The sequence below is a fragment of the Pelmatolapia mariae genome, linkage group LG9 (genome assembly GCF_036321145.2).
Source record: "Pelmatolapia mariae isolate MD_Pm_ZW linkage group LG9, Pm_UMD_F_2, whole genome shotgun sequence".
NCBI lineage: Eukaryota > Metazoa > Chordata > Actinopteri > Cichliformes > Cichlidae > Pelmatolapia > Pelmatolapia mariae.
Genome location: NC_086235.1, coordinates 35,004,212 through 35,018,503, shown reverse-complemented (window position 1 = coordinate 35,018,503; position 14,292 = coordinate 35,004,212). Strand labels below are relative to the sequence as shown.

The window sequence follows — 14,292 nt, the reverse complement described above, 5'->3', positions numbered from 1 at the left end:
ACTGTGCTTAGATGACATGATTAATTTTAATGGTGCTGAAGGTTGTCCTTCACACTTCAAAAGCAGCATGCCCAGACACATAAAGACACAATAAACAGTCCTGATCCAGAACATACTGCTGTGTTTGATGCGCAGTGTGCAATCCACAGGACATGTTGTTTCTCTCTGGTTAAGTCTTCGCGCTGTCACCACGGTGTAACGTGGACGTGCTCTAACGCTCAGTGTTGTGTCATCAGGGGGAGAGAGGTGAACCTGGGTCTAAAGGAGCACAGGTACGGTGGCTTTTCTTCCCGACACTCATTCACAGTGTGGAATCACATCCAAACTAACCAGCTTCATGAGAACATACGATCCATCATGACTCCACAGGCTCTAAGCTGCGCACAAGTAGGTTTAGCTTAACTAAAGAACAGCATTAGTGATGCAGCGCTCCATCGACCGTGTTCTAGGGTCAAACAACCTTTACAGAGCCTAGAGGCATGTTTTTGAATCATTTTCCACAAAAACACATCTGTATGCGCCATGCTAATTCATGAAGCGTTGGGGTTATTAAAATATCCAGAAAAAGTGAGGTACCCTGTTAATCATTCTGTTCCATAACAACATAGTTTTTAGCAAACTTAAATACCCAGTGGCAGTATTCAAATATGTGAATGTGAAGTCAAAGTTTCAGCTAATAAATGTTAAACAACAATGACATGAATATAAAAGCAAAGAGAGCGACGCTCTGCTTCTGCTTCTGCTTCGGGCCAGAAACATGAAACTAGAGAAAAGGCAAAGGTTACACCGACAGCTCACTGGCTACAGCATTAGCATTATGATAAAACCAGTTTCAAAATAAGATTTTAGCACAATGGTTTGGTTTCGTGTGTTTGTTTGTGGCGTGGCATATCGCTGTCAAGTGGGAACAACAAACAGTTGTGATACTATTGTTCCTGGGAAGGGGAATGTCAGGTTTTTGGTCAGTGGTCCTGACCTCTCAGTGATTCCCGTGATTGGTTGATCGGTGGTACATCTCCAGCTTTACTTATGTGGCATCATGTCAGATGAAAACTGCTGGTGCTGCATACCAGGGTCAGGACTTTACACTGTTATGGAGAGAACAACAGTTTGCCCATTGAGCAGTAGAGGACAAAGAAAAAACTCCTTCTTAACATCAACTAGCAGAGGTTTACAGAGGTGGACATCATCTAATTTAATTCATTTTGAACCTGCAGGAAAATCAGATATAGTGTTACAGATGATATATTTGACATTATACGAATGTTTCGAGCGCTACACTTGCTAAGACAATATCCCTGACAGTTCTTTGTTGAGCTGAAGCAGTTAAATCAAACAACAGCAGAGCTTTTGCTTATTAACTAATTATCACTTTTTTAAATAGCATGAGTACTGAGTGTTCTCTGATACAGGCTTTAACTGGTAGATTTTCCTCAGTTCTTCTAATTTTAATAGGAACATTTTGAACACCCTGTTCTGACAGGATGACACAGCAGACAAAGATGTTTGCAGCAACTATTCAAGCGATTACTTCACTAATATGACTGCATTAGACTGCAGTGAGTATGTAATATATTTAAGTAGCTCCAGTTTCTTAGAGCAAGTGTAAGAGGCCAAAGAAGTCTAATGTAAGCTGATCTTTTTAATGTAAAACCTCAGCTTTGCTGCAGCCACTGTTGTCTGCACTGGTTGCTTTTACATGCACTAATGGCAGACAGACAGAGTGATGGCCCAGAGGAACACAGAAAGCTCCTCCGGGTGCTTCCTCTGCTGCAGGATGTGGTTGGAAAACCACACAAACGAGATAAAAAAGTCAGGTTTGTTAAAGGTCACCAGCAGCCAATTCTTATCCCTTCTCACTCTGGCTTTCCCTTATTGGCTGCTAGTGGTAATCATGACCTTTTCTCCACTCCCGCCCCCCTCTCTCTCTCTCACACACACACACACACACATATAAAATGAAGACATTGACAGGCACACACCAGTGCATACACACATTCAGCCCCACACACATGCAAACAAATTCACACAATCCTCCAGTCAATGATGATGTATCTCTTTTGCAGGGGGAGCGAGGCAGAGACGGAGATCTCGGGAGTCCCGGCGTGCCGGTGAGTGTAGAATCTTCTGCTTCCACTGGGTGGCAGCGGAGCTTATGTTTTCAAACGCTGTGTTCAAAATGTGTGTTTCTTGTGTGTGTGTGCACAGTTACTTGAACCAAATGTCCCCACAAGGACACAGGGATGGGAAACAGTCCTCACTTACACGGCGCTAATTTAGGCTTACATCATGCGGTTACTTTAAACTAGTTTAGGTTGGAGAAAAATAGAGAATTGATGAAATTTGACCAAACCAGTATCTTGGTAGAATTTCTTTTGTTTAGGCTATCTGTAGCTAATAAACTAGAGCCCTCAGAGAAATTCTCCCAAAGTCATTACAATCCTTACAGATCAGGTCAAACGTTTGCACACATCCATCATGAATGTGACTGTAACTGTAGGCTTTCTTTGAACTGTTCAAACAGTGGAATGATTGCACAGCATACATGCTTAGTGGCTGTTGAAAACAACAATTGGGTGCAAAGGTTTGAAATTGTTTTTGGATTTTTGAATTGTTTGACTTGGCCAACAACAAACCACCAAACTCAAAATACTGTGTCAGAGAGCGCGGACCGCGACAGTGGGTGAGAATGATAATTATCACAACATTCATGCTCATCATGAGTTGATGTAAACTTACTGCCTGATTGTGATCTTATAAAGCACCTTAAAAAGCCTCTGTAAGAGCAGTGTTATATGGATTTGTGATCAAACTCATAAAAGAAAACAATACATTAAAAACACAGTAACACAGAAAAGAAAAAGAGGGGAGTGAAACAGCAACAGCGCTTTACACAAAGAATCATAAAATCTAGTCTGGAAGCACATATTCAACAGCCACTCAGAGAGAGGTGACTAAGCTGAGTTAATATGCCTCGATAAGTGACCCTGGAGACAAACTCCAGGGGCCCTCGTGGCAAAGCCCCAGCCAGCTTCGTTGTTCAGGCTCAAGCTAAGATCCACATTATTGAGGATCACAGTGCCACGGTTCAGATTCTTGGCAACAGCGAGGAGGGCCCAGAGGAGACACCGTGTCAGAATAGGCTGAAATACAGACGTTTAACTGAAAATCAATGGTCAGTTTACAGGTTTCGATGGCGTGAACTGGCGAACAAATCTGAAGGTGAAGACGAGAGAGACAGACAGCAGCTCTAGGACTGCTGGAAGTGCAATAAAAAGACACATTTTACAGCTCAGTCTAATAACTTTAGATCACACAAAACCATGAGTGATTTACTCAGGGAGGTAAAATTACAGACGTAGAACGACATGTACAAATATATCTTTAAAAAACACACAAGCAAAAATAACGTGTGAATTTATATTGACGTATATGTAAACAAGTCACTAATTACCAAGATAGCTTGTTCACATACTTGCTTTGGCAGCTGTGACTTGTCAAAGAAGAAAAAGCAGAAGTATTAGTAATAACATGAGTAATATCAGCATGTGGAACCTGAAGTAGATAAATATAATTTAGCTACTTTGTTGTTGTTCTTATCGTGACATGGAGGAAGGCCTGCTAGTGATTAGCTCGCTAGATACAGGAGCTGAAGAACCACTCCTGGGTGGAACGCAGAACTGACTCTGTGAGCCACGTAAAGTATTGTTTGTAATAAACAAACAATAGGAGCTCTACATGATAGTTACTATAAGAAGAAATCTATTAGATGTAATTGTGAAACACTCCATTATCCATCAGAGAGAGGCGAGAAACAGCTGCAGAGACATGACAGAACATCTGCTAATGCTGAATAGATGGAATTATTGTAGTTGGGAAGTATTTCCAAGCTGTTGGCAGTGAGGAATGATCGTTCCTGGCAACAAGGTGAAATGAGATTAGAGAAGCAGGGCAGTATAATAGAACTAGCATGTTTTTTCACATTGCAATTATCATCTTTAATGAATGTCAATAAACACAATAAGAAAACATAAAAATCAGAATGTTTCCACCTAATCTATGTAATTGAAGTGTTTATCAGTAGGTATTGATCCCTGAGGCATTGCCCCTCACGTTCCAAGACAAGGATTTGACAGTAAACTTGGAGGTGTGTGTATGTGTACTGCAGCAGCCATGTTGCATCACACCGAGCCACGGCTGTGTGGTTATGCGTGCGACACTGGAGACACATGAATGTCTCAGCATGCAGCTTAATGTTCACACTCTGTAATTCCTTAGTGTCGAGAATAGCCCAGCCTCCGTGTGATGTGCACTCTAGGCTAAATGCATCAGCAGTGAATCACAAGCGTGTCACCTCTGAAATGAATTTGACATTTTTGTCTTCAGACACACTTCCTAATTCCTGCTGGCTAAAGTAAATATGATTTTAGTTCGAGGGAACAAGGGTGGGTGTGCCTCTGTTTCCCAAGAGGAAGTGATGAAGCTGTCACTTTGGTAGGGATGTTTCTTGTGCAACATACTATGTCATTGATTAGTCTGTTACTGACCGCACCCTTATTATGTCTGTATTGCACTTTATGGCTACAGCTTGCTAAATTAGCTTGCTAGTGTTAGCTGGTGACGTCTGGGTCCAAAACTCCATCACTGATGCTCCAACAGGTGGCATCATGGTGGCTACAATACCTTTCACACACAGTCTGTGGAGTTTACTGCATACGTTCAGTGCTAGCATTTATGAGGAAGCTTTTAGAGACCAATGAGGTAAAGTAACAAAGCAGCAAACTTAAAAACCTTTATCTCTCTTGACAGCATTGACTTTTTACTTGGAGTGACTCTAAATCCATAATTATAATTCTTTAGTAAGACCTTACACACACACACACACACACACACACACACACACACACACACACACACACACACACACACATATGATGTTACTGCAACAGAAAATAAACATTAGTAATAATGCTATCTGTCAGATTTCTCAATAGCTTTGTTTAGAGCGTTGATTCAAGTCAAAATACAAGTGCACAGAAGTGGTTTCTGCAACCATAATTATACAAAAGTGTAAAAAAAGAAAAGAATTACACAATATTTATGTGTGTACATTTGTATGCGGTTTTTGTGACAGCCACAGGGTTAATTCTGTGGAGAATTTCTGGAACCTAAACACACCTTAGTTTGGTGAGTTGAGTAACTGCTGTAGTGGACATTGAGTCTCCCGAGCTGAACATTTTACATTGCTCAACATGTATGGTAATTAAAGATATTGGGTTAGGGTTATTTTTTGCAGTTTTCAATCTTGTCTTTCTAAACTTCTATCCATGATACAAAAACATTCCCTACATAAAACAAGACCTTCCATCTGGACTAAATTTTAACAACACAAGACATGGGCTGTTTATTCATTAATTCATTGAATAATACAATTGAAGGCAATTTAATTATTCTAGGAAATGTAAGCTTGCATGGCTGTTCATATTAGCTTTATGGATTTGTGTGTTTGGTCTATATTATTAACCTAAAAAATTATGAAACACTTGTGGACACTGATTGATGACCAATGACAAAGAAGGGTAACTGAAACTCTTGAATTCTGTAAAACTGAAACCACAAATGCTGTGAGTCCTTTGACTGGAAAGCTCAGTTTTTGTGTGAAGTGCATCCACACAGCGACTTGAATAGAAAGCAACAAAGAGCTGCTGTTTGAGAAGAAAATCAAACGGTTGTCGCTACAACTACTCAGATGACTGAACATGCATGAACATTTCCCAACACCAACAGTGTCGCACTGCTGGATGCATTCTCGAGTCTTTGAGTAGCAGTGGATGTCTGTAGGGTTTTTGACCTTAATTTCACATTGATTTTCTTCCTGTTACATCAGCAGTGCGGGTGATTGAGAAAGTTCCTTTGGCAGATTGTGCTGTAAGCCCCTGGCATTATGGCTTTAGTAAGGTTTCTTAGAGTTTCTTTCCTAAAATGACTGAAATCAATTACCTGGTCATGAAAGAAAGAGGAAGTCTGGAGCAAAAAGGGAAGCATTTCATGGAAAATGGAACATACCAACCTATCTGTATCCTAGTACTCAGCAGTGTAGAAGCTTTATAGAACTGTGGTTACCACTGGATCATGTTTTTAGGGGCTAAGAAATCCACATTTTCATCACATTACAACAAAGAGAAAGAGGTGGGGGGAAATCTTTATAAAATGCATTACAATAACCAATCTAAAATGTTTTGTAAGTCATCGGTTTGACAGAAAAGAGCAGTTCTGCATCAGCAATGCAGAGCAGCTCATGTAGTTTCTCTGACATACTGTCTTTGATGTAAGCAGAAGTTTCTAACTGTCTTTCTCTATTTTCCCCTCCTCTCGTCCTCCCCTCCCTCCCCACTCTCTTTTCTTCTTCCGTCAGGGCGAAGTGGGACCCAGGGGATGGAAAGGAGAGGTTTGTCGAATTAGACTTTGCGGTATTAGATATAATCCATTCTGTCTTATTCTGCACCACAGTGAGAAGGCCTGTCAAGCCTGCATGGCTGCTATAAAAGACTTACAGAGCCAGTACCTTCAGGCCTGTGGAAATCTGGGCCCCCGGGCAGGAATATACATCACAAAAGCACTCTTTCCCTAAGATGCACACATCTGCAAATCAAACACTTACTCTACTGTCTGCAGAATTACAATTTAAGGAGATACAACTTCCCTCAGTCGCTGCCATTTGTAGGACATCAAAACATATCTGCTTTTTGATCATTAGAAAAGCAGATATGCGAAGCTTCACTGTTATTCACTGTTTACTAAAGCTCCTTTAAGACTGTCATTGCCCTACACCTGTATCTGCCAAACCTTTCGCCTATGCGTGGCACACCTGCAGGTTGACAACAACAGCAGCCTATAAATTCTTTGTACTTGTTCTCAGGCAGGTTTACAGAAACTAGTTTCTCTTGACTGACAAAGCATTTGTATTTGTCACCAATTTTGTCAGTTGAAATACCAGATTCGATCAGTTTCAGCTAGCTAGCTGAACACGCCTTGACTTTTATTGTTTCCAACTGACTTGTTCTAATCTAAGAAAGCTGTAAAGGTTTTATTACACCCTGGTATAGCAGATGTCAGAAGACTGAGGTAAAAGCTGTATGTCCGAGCCATGTGGATGAAAGTTGCTGTATTAACATGTTTTCACGCCCAGGGTGTCAAATGCTGCTGTTTTTGTCAGAGCCACTGGTGTATCAAAGATTTCGTAGACAGGCTGCTGCAATATTGGACTGAATGGAGCAAGACAGAGAGGCGTGAAGGATGACAGAGCACCAGTGCTATTTAACTTTTGGAAAATACTGTGGTTTTGGTTCAAATGTCTTCTCACAGCACGGTGAATGTTAAAAAATCAAAAAATCTCATCCTATGTGTACATGTGGCAAGTTGGGATACCCATCTCACTATTGCTGGAACAGGTGTGTCAAGCCCCCAGCTCAAAAGAGACCTTGCATGTCACTCATGGACGCCCCAAAAATGATTTGAGATTGAGAATGAGTTTGCAGTGTCTGACTGCCGAGCTAACACCAATGTTGATATGCTACGATGTTTTAAATTCTTACATTACAAGAGAAAGGCTTTTGAATGAGGACAAGCCTGTGTTTGACACAGGTAACACTATCCCAGGTACTTCACTGTTATTAGCTATTACATAACCTTCCAACAAGCCTTAGTATTATTTATCTGCTTATGCAGTTGTTAGGAGTGTTAAGAAAAAGTGTTTAGCAGTCAGTAACTGCAGATAAGCATCCGTTTTACTGTTTCTTTCTTTAGAGTGTGACTTTTTTGTGCTCTTTTGTTGCTGCTTCAGAAAGGAGTGACAGGTGATACGGGCCCCAGAGGACCCGATGGAAAGAAGGGTGACATGGGCCACATGGGTGTCATTGGTCCCAGGGGATTTCCCGGACAGGATGGGTCACCAGGCCAACCAGGCCAACCAGGCCAACCGGGATATCCTGGCAAACCTGTAAGTGTACCTCCTTTCCTATCTGATGTTAACAACCATAGCAGTGAGAATAAAAAAAGGACTGAAAAATGTTGGAGAAAAGACACTTTCCTGCCACACCTGGAGAGATCAGGGTTGGGAGATACTGTGACACTGCTGTCAGTGTGTGTGAGCTAAATGAAGATGGAGAACTGAGCATTGAGAAGATCCTCTAAATCTGCAGGCATGAGCCAGAGCATGTTTTCCAAGTCCCAGAGTGGCTTCAGCTGAATCAAAGTGTAATTGTGTGTTCCAGGGTAAGCCTCCCTCAGACGAACATCTTGTAAAGCTCTGCACTGATGTTCTGCGTAGTAAGTATTTGTTTGTTTTCATATCACTCTGCGGTGAAAAAAGCAAAGCCGCAGTTGTCTCAAACATGGATTTCACACAATACCTTTTCATCCATATCCACTTGTTACAGTAAATTGGCGAATGGGCTTACTCTAGTTTAAGTGATGTTTTTTTGTAAAAGACAGTCTTAAACTCAGAATGAACGTGTTAGTAATAATAAATCACCTCCTTCCTGTTTTTAGCCTTTGACGTAAAGAAGAATCCAGTGAATGTTTTTTCTCACAGCTCCTTTTTTTCCCACCCATAGATAATATAAGAGATGGATACTGTACTGTCACCTGCTGGTTTGTAAAGTCCTGTTCTGAAGCCTTGAGATGACATTTCCAATGTTGCCATCTCAGTGTTTTGAAACTGGATGTGACAAATGAGGCGTGGATCTGGCTGTGAAAGCATACACTCATGGACACGAGCTGAATAATGTTCTTTTCTGCCTCTTACAATGACCAAAAGTTTCAAAGTTGGTTTAACGTTGGATTCAGTGTAACGAAATGAGTATTTCAGTATTTTGCTGACTTCTGTAGGGTCAAAAGGCTTTTTGTCTCTTAGTGGCCATTCCAAAAATGCAAAATTAAGACAATTCAGCATGTTGTCTGAATAAAGTCTTATGTTGTCTATACTATCAGGCTTTTTAACTGCTGCTCACAGTACTGTCTGTCTGCTGCTTTGGGCTAAGCTTTTAGTACAAACCTAAAAAATACAGAGACTGCCTATAGATTCATATTATAAGACTGAATAACTGCAACTACGAGTCTAAAGCTGGCAATTACATGCCGTAGAGTATAAGGTGCATTAAGCAAAACAAAACAGTCAGATAAGTCAAACTTTACTCAGCTCACTCTTCGTGCTTCCTCCACTTCTGTACCATAGATTCATTAATGTTGAATTCTCTGCAGCTGCTCTATTCCCCTGTTCTACTGCGCGACTGACAGCCTTGAGTTTGAAATCCGCTTCGTAACCATGTCTCTTAACAGGTGCCATTTTAGGGTCCTTATACACACACTATAATATTATGTTGAAGCACAGTATGGATTACTCCGCATAACTCACCAAAGTTGCACTAAAACATTTTTGACAGATTTTTGAGCGCCATGTACCACATAAAATCGGTTTGAGGTCAGTGAGCACAACCAGAATTCATACATAAGGCGGACTGTTGATTTTTGAGAAAATTAAAGGATTTTAAGTGCGCCTTATAGTGGGCAAAATACAGTATATTGTTAAAGTGTGTAACGAAAGCAGGTTTGATGCAGATTGTAACAAATTCTTCTCATGTTGTGGCTGTGCCCTACAGACCAGCTGCCAGCATTGCTACAGAGCCTGACTCCTCACTCTAGGTGTGAACCCTGCCAGGGTGTGAAGGGTCCTCCAGGTGAGCCGGGAGCACCGGGACCCAAAGGCTCCATGGGAACTCCAGGCTACCCTGGCAGAAATGGCGCTCCTGGTTACCCAGGACCTCCTGGAATACAGGGCCCCACAGGCCTCAAAGGTTTGATATGACACAGTTTCTCAAAGTTATAAACCAGTACTTTCAGACAGGTTTATGTTGTCTGTACACAAAGCTTCCTCTCACCAATGTTATATCTGCTCCACTGTAACAAAAAGCTCCATTCTGGCTCCTCACTCTGATGAAAACAAGGCAATAAGTAACAACACACCATCACAAAGAAGCGATGGGACAAAATTTACGACCGCTTTCATCAACAGTTAAAATCAAAACAGTGTCAATGATGAACAAATTGGATGTGTTGATGTTCACTGTACCCCATAAAACAAGATCATTAAACAAGCGAACATCAGTGAAAGTCAGCAGAGCAAAAGACAACAAATGCTCCACACCCATCTCAGTGAGCTGTCTGTGATTTATCACCACTTCAACACAGAGAGTGGCTAATCAGCTGTGGAAGATACCACTCCACTGCTGTGTAGCATTTTAACTTGTTAGGCCAGCCATGCAGCGACTTTGGAGGAGTCAGAGTTGGTTGAGAACATTAAGGGAAGACACTGAATAATTCTGTGCCCTGGATGTGCACATATCCAGTGTACAGGTAATTGTACAACTGCCAGTAATAGTTTAATTCATTTTAAGTTTATTTATGTATCACCCATTCACAATGTAGTCATCCAAAGGCACTTTGTAGTGGATGAAACTTTTTCAATGCTACATAATCAGGGTCAGCCAGGTTTTTTGCAAAAAATCAGTTTATGTGAGTGGACACTTTGCACAGCTGTAGAGTTCCTCTGACAGGGAGGTGTGATATTACATACTTCTGAGGCAAAGCTACAGTGTGTTTATTCTGCTAGTTTGTTGCATGCTTGTCACACTTCAGATCATCAAATACATTTTAATATTAGACAAAAATACTTTGAGTAAATCAAACAAGCCAAACGGAAGTATGACAAATTGGTACAAACCATACTGAGTGGAGAAGGCATTTTTCTTCTGAACTCTGTAAACAAGGGAATCTGCCAGTAGCCCTAGGTCACCTACTGATCGAAAGGTTGGTGGTTCAATCCCTGTCTCCTCCAGTCTGCATGTCAAGTATCCTTGTGCAAGATACTAACCCCCAGTTGTTCTCCGATGCATCCATTGGAGTGTGAATGCAGTTAGAAAAAGCAGTAAGTTTAGAGAAAGTGTGATTGGGTGATCATAGCTTTTTCTATAGAGCACTTTGACTACTCCGGGAGAGTAGAAAAGAATAAGAATCAGTCCATTTCCTATATTACGAGTTTGGAAAAATGAGGAAACATGACAACTGTTTGGAATGAATCTACACACGTAGGTTTATTTTACTTAAATCGCTTTGGAAAACACTATCTAAAACGATTAAGGTGGTGGTTAAGATTAGGGAGAAGGTTAGGGTTAGGGCTGGAATACATGGCTGGAGCGTGTATTACTGCGGGAGTGTCATTCTATTTGATGTCATTCACAATCTGCCGTGTATCATAGGAACGGCCACCTTTCGCGTTCCCATGGGACGCCTCGGGATGTGACAAGTTGTTGGTATGTTACACGTCGGGAGTGAGAACGGGCTCGGGATAAAGATCAAACTGTGACACCTTGTTCACCTTGCGATAGTCAATACAGAATCCTATAGACTCATTTTATTTCTACCACAGGAACTATGGACCGTGCGCTGTGTGAATCTTCTTTTACCCATTTTTAGCATTTCAGCCCTATGAGTAATTTGTCTTTTGTGCTCAGGTAACCAATAGGGCCTTAAACATACTGTCATGCCAAGGCTCTCTGGGCCTGTGTGAGATGGCAGGCAGCCCACCGCCATAGCCTGAAACACCTCCAGGAAGGACTGGGGGTCATCTGCCTTCCTGTTTGGTGTAGCACCACCACCAGAGCAGGAGGTGATGAAGTAGCCCCAGACTGAGCCACTAGGTTCTCCAGCACCCATGTCTGTCACTTAGCCTGGGTGTCCAGCTGCCGCTTATTTGCGACCGCCTGCTGCTGATGATGGCCACCATCTGAGCCAGTACCTTAACTGGCTGCAGTACCTGTGGGTTCAACATGTCACAGTCATTCAGGTCCTGAAGCAGTAAAACAGCCGACCCGACCATTAAACTCCTGCCACCATATTGGACTCGACTCATATGATGTTTTTCTGATATGCTGTTAGTTTTATGTCAGACAAAACATGATGGAAAGATTTCAAAAAGTTTAGCTTTTTAAAACTGGGAAGGGCGCAAATAGTTTTTCACAGTACGGTATATGAATATCTCCCACTGATGAACTCATTTTTGGAGTGAGTTCATCAGTGCTAGGAGAGCCACTGAACCTTTTGGTATCGTTTACTTATTGAGCATGGGAAGTTATTGTTTGCATGGAAAACAGACGTAAAATGTCCCCAAAACTCAAATTTACAGAAAACATGGCTTTTTTGTTCCTGAAGCTCTCAGTCTGAATCTAATGTTAGTTTTTAAACACAGACCTATCATATCCCCAGGTGACATGGGACCCAGAGGGTTGAAAGGCAGAAAAGGAGATGGAGACCAGGGACCACCAGGACCACATGGACAGCAAGGTATGTTTAATTGTGCACATATTAACCTATTAACTGCTTTTACAATCCAGTAACCTCTACACTGGTACTACCCTCATCTATTATTCACCTATGCCAGGAACCTTACCTGAGAGTTCTGGAAAATGTGTGAAAGCTCTTAGTAGTGTGGATTTTTAATAAATGCCACAAATATACCACGAATATGAACTTGAATGATATCCCATTCTTAATCGATAGAGTTTAATATAGTGTCGGCCCACCCTTTGCATCTATAACAGCTTCAACTCTTCTGGGAAGATTTTCCACAAAGTTTAGGAGTGCACATTTATGTACACTTATAAATGTACATTTAAGTACGTTTATAAGGTCAAACACTGATATTGGACTGGAAGGCCTGACTCGCAGTCTCTGCTCTATCATGCTGAGGTCAGGACTCCATGTCTTTATGTATCTTGTTTTGTTCACTGCTGCTCAGTTATGTTGGAACAGGATGGGGTCATCCCCAAACGGTTCCCACAAAGTCGGGAGGATGAAATTGTCCAAAATGTTTTGTTATGGTGGGGCATTAACAGTTCCTTTCACTGGAATTAAGAGGCCCAACTCCTGAAAACAACCCTGCACCAAACTTTCCACTTGGCACAGTGCAGTCAGACAAGTACTGTTCTCCTGGCAACTTCCAAACTCAGACTCATCCATTGAATCGCCAGACGGAAAACTGTGATTTGTCACTCCAGAGAAACCGTTCCACTGTTCCAGAGTTGTGTGGCGGCATAGTTTACATCACTAACACTAACACTTCGCATCGTGCTTGGTGATGTAAGGCTTGGATGAAGTTGCTCATCCATGGAAACCAGTTCCATGAAGCTCTCTTTACAGTGTTCTTGAGCTAACCTGCAGGCCACCGGAAGTTTGCAGTTTGGTTGATGCTGCAAACAATTGTTCACATCTGCACACTGTGCACTTCAGTATCTATTTATATTTATAAATGTTTCACTTCTGCACAGTTGCTATGGAGCACCCATGATTTCACTGCATGTACAATGACATAAAGGGCTATTCTATTCTATCTGCTGACCCCACCCTGTCATTTTATGTGGTCTACCACTTTATGGCTGAGTTTTTGTTGTTCCCACCCACTTTGTCATAATACCACTGTGGACTTGTTGCATTATTTTGTAAACCTATGATCTAACTGACTTGAACTTCCTAATTCAATTATCACTGACCTAAATTAGGCTAAGTACAGAGGTTTTTCTTATTTCAATCTTTTCTTTTCACTCCAGGGATTCAGGGTCCCCGTGGCTTTGATGGGATTGGCCAGCCGGGCAACCAGGGAATCCCAGGCAAACCGGGTCCACCGGGAGATCCTGGCAAAAGGGGTAGCCCAGGACTTCCAGGGGTTTGTGACATCTCTATGTGCTATCAGACCTACAATCTCAGGGAACACTACAGCAAAGGACCACACATCTGATCACATGGGAGTGAGAGAGGTTGCTTTTGACTTGGCACACACTGCTGACACCTTTAAGACAGAGATATCTGCAGCCAAGGCAGTTGTAACCTCATGAGCTGGTACGAACAGAAATAGGGAGGGCATTGATTCATGATCACTGAATTCATGATCAAAGAGGGTCAAGCAGGCTAGCGTCCTAGATATTTTAAACTTCTAAAGTTTAAATAGTGAATTCTAAATCCTGATTGAGTCAGATGAACACCAAGAGCTGTAACTGAGTCGCATTGTTTTTGTCAATGTAAGAGGCAAGAAGGCCAGGAATCTGAATAATAATAAATATGTCTACCTCCTTGTTTACCTGAATTACTGTTTAAGTTAATGATACAGAAGGCAAATATGATTAATACGATCAATAAATATGTATAACATCTATTAATTAAATCGTGGGCTAATGTGACAAA

The 14,292-nt window shown here is 41.6% G+C and overlaps 1 protein-coding gene across 1 annotated transcript in view; it reads left to right on the top strand.

Moving 5' to 3' along the window:
- The window catches only part of si:dkey-225n22.4 (collagen alpha-1(XXI) chain), a 58,820-nt gene extending 44,971 nt beyond the window's left edge, over window positions 1-13,849 (top strand). Inside the window, exons 24-31 of the mRNA XM_063483956.1 lie at window positions 237-272; window positions 2,067-2,111; window positions 6,416-6,448; window positions 7,844-7,999; window positions 8,274-8,328; window positions 9,660-9,854; window positions 12,322-12,399; window positions 13,662-13,849. Coding sequence (XP_063340026.1) covers window positions 237-272; window positions 2,067-2,111; window positions 6,416-6,448; window positions 7,844-7,999; window positions 8,274-8,328; window positions 9,660-9,854; window positions 12,322-12,399; window positions 13,662-13,849 — 786 coding nt within the window. The remainder of the gene's footprint in view (window positions 1-236; window positions 273-2,066; window positions 2,112-6,415; window positions 6,449-7,843; window positions 8,000-8,273; window positions 8,329-9,659; window positions 9,855-12,321; window positions 12,400-13,661) is intronic.
- Window positions 13,850-14,292: the final 443 nt, after the last annotated feature.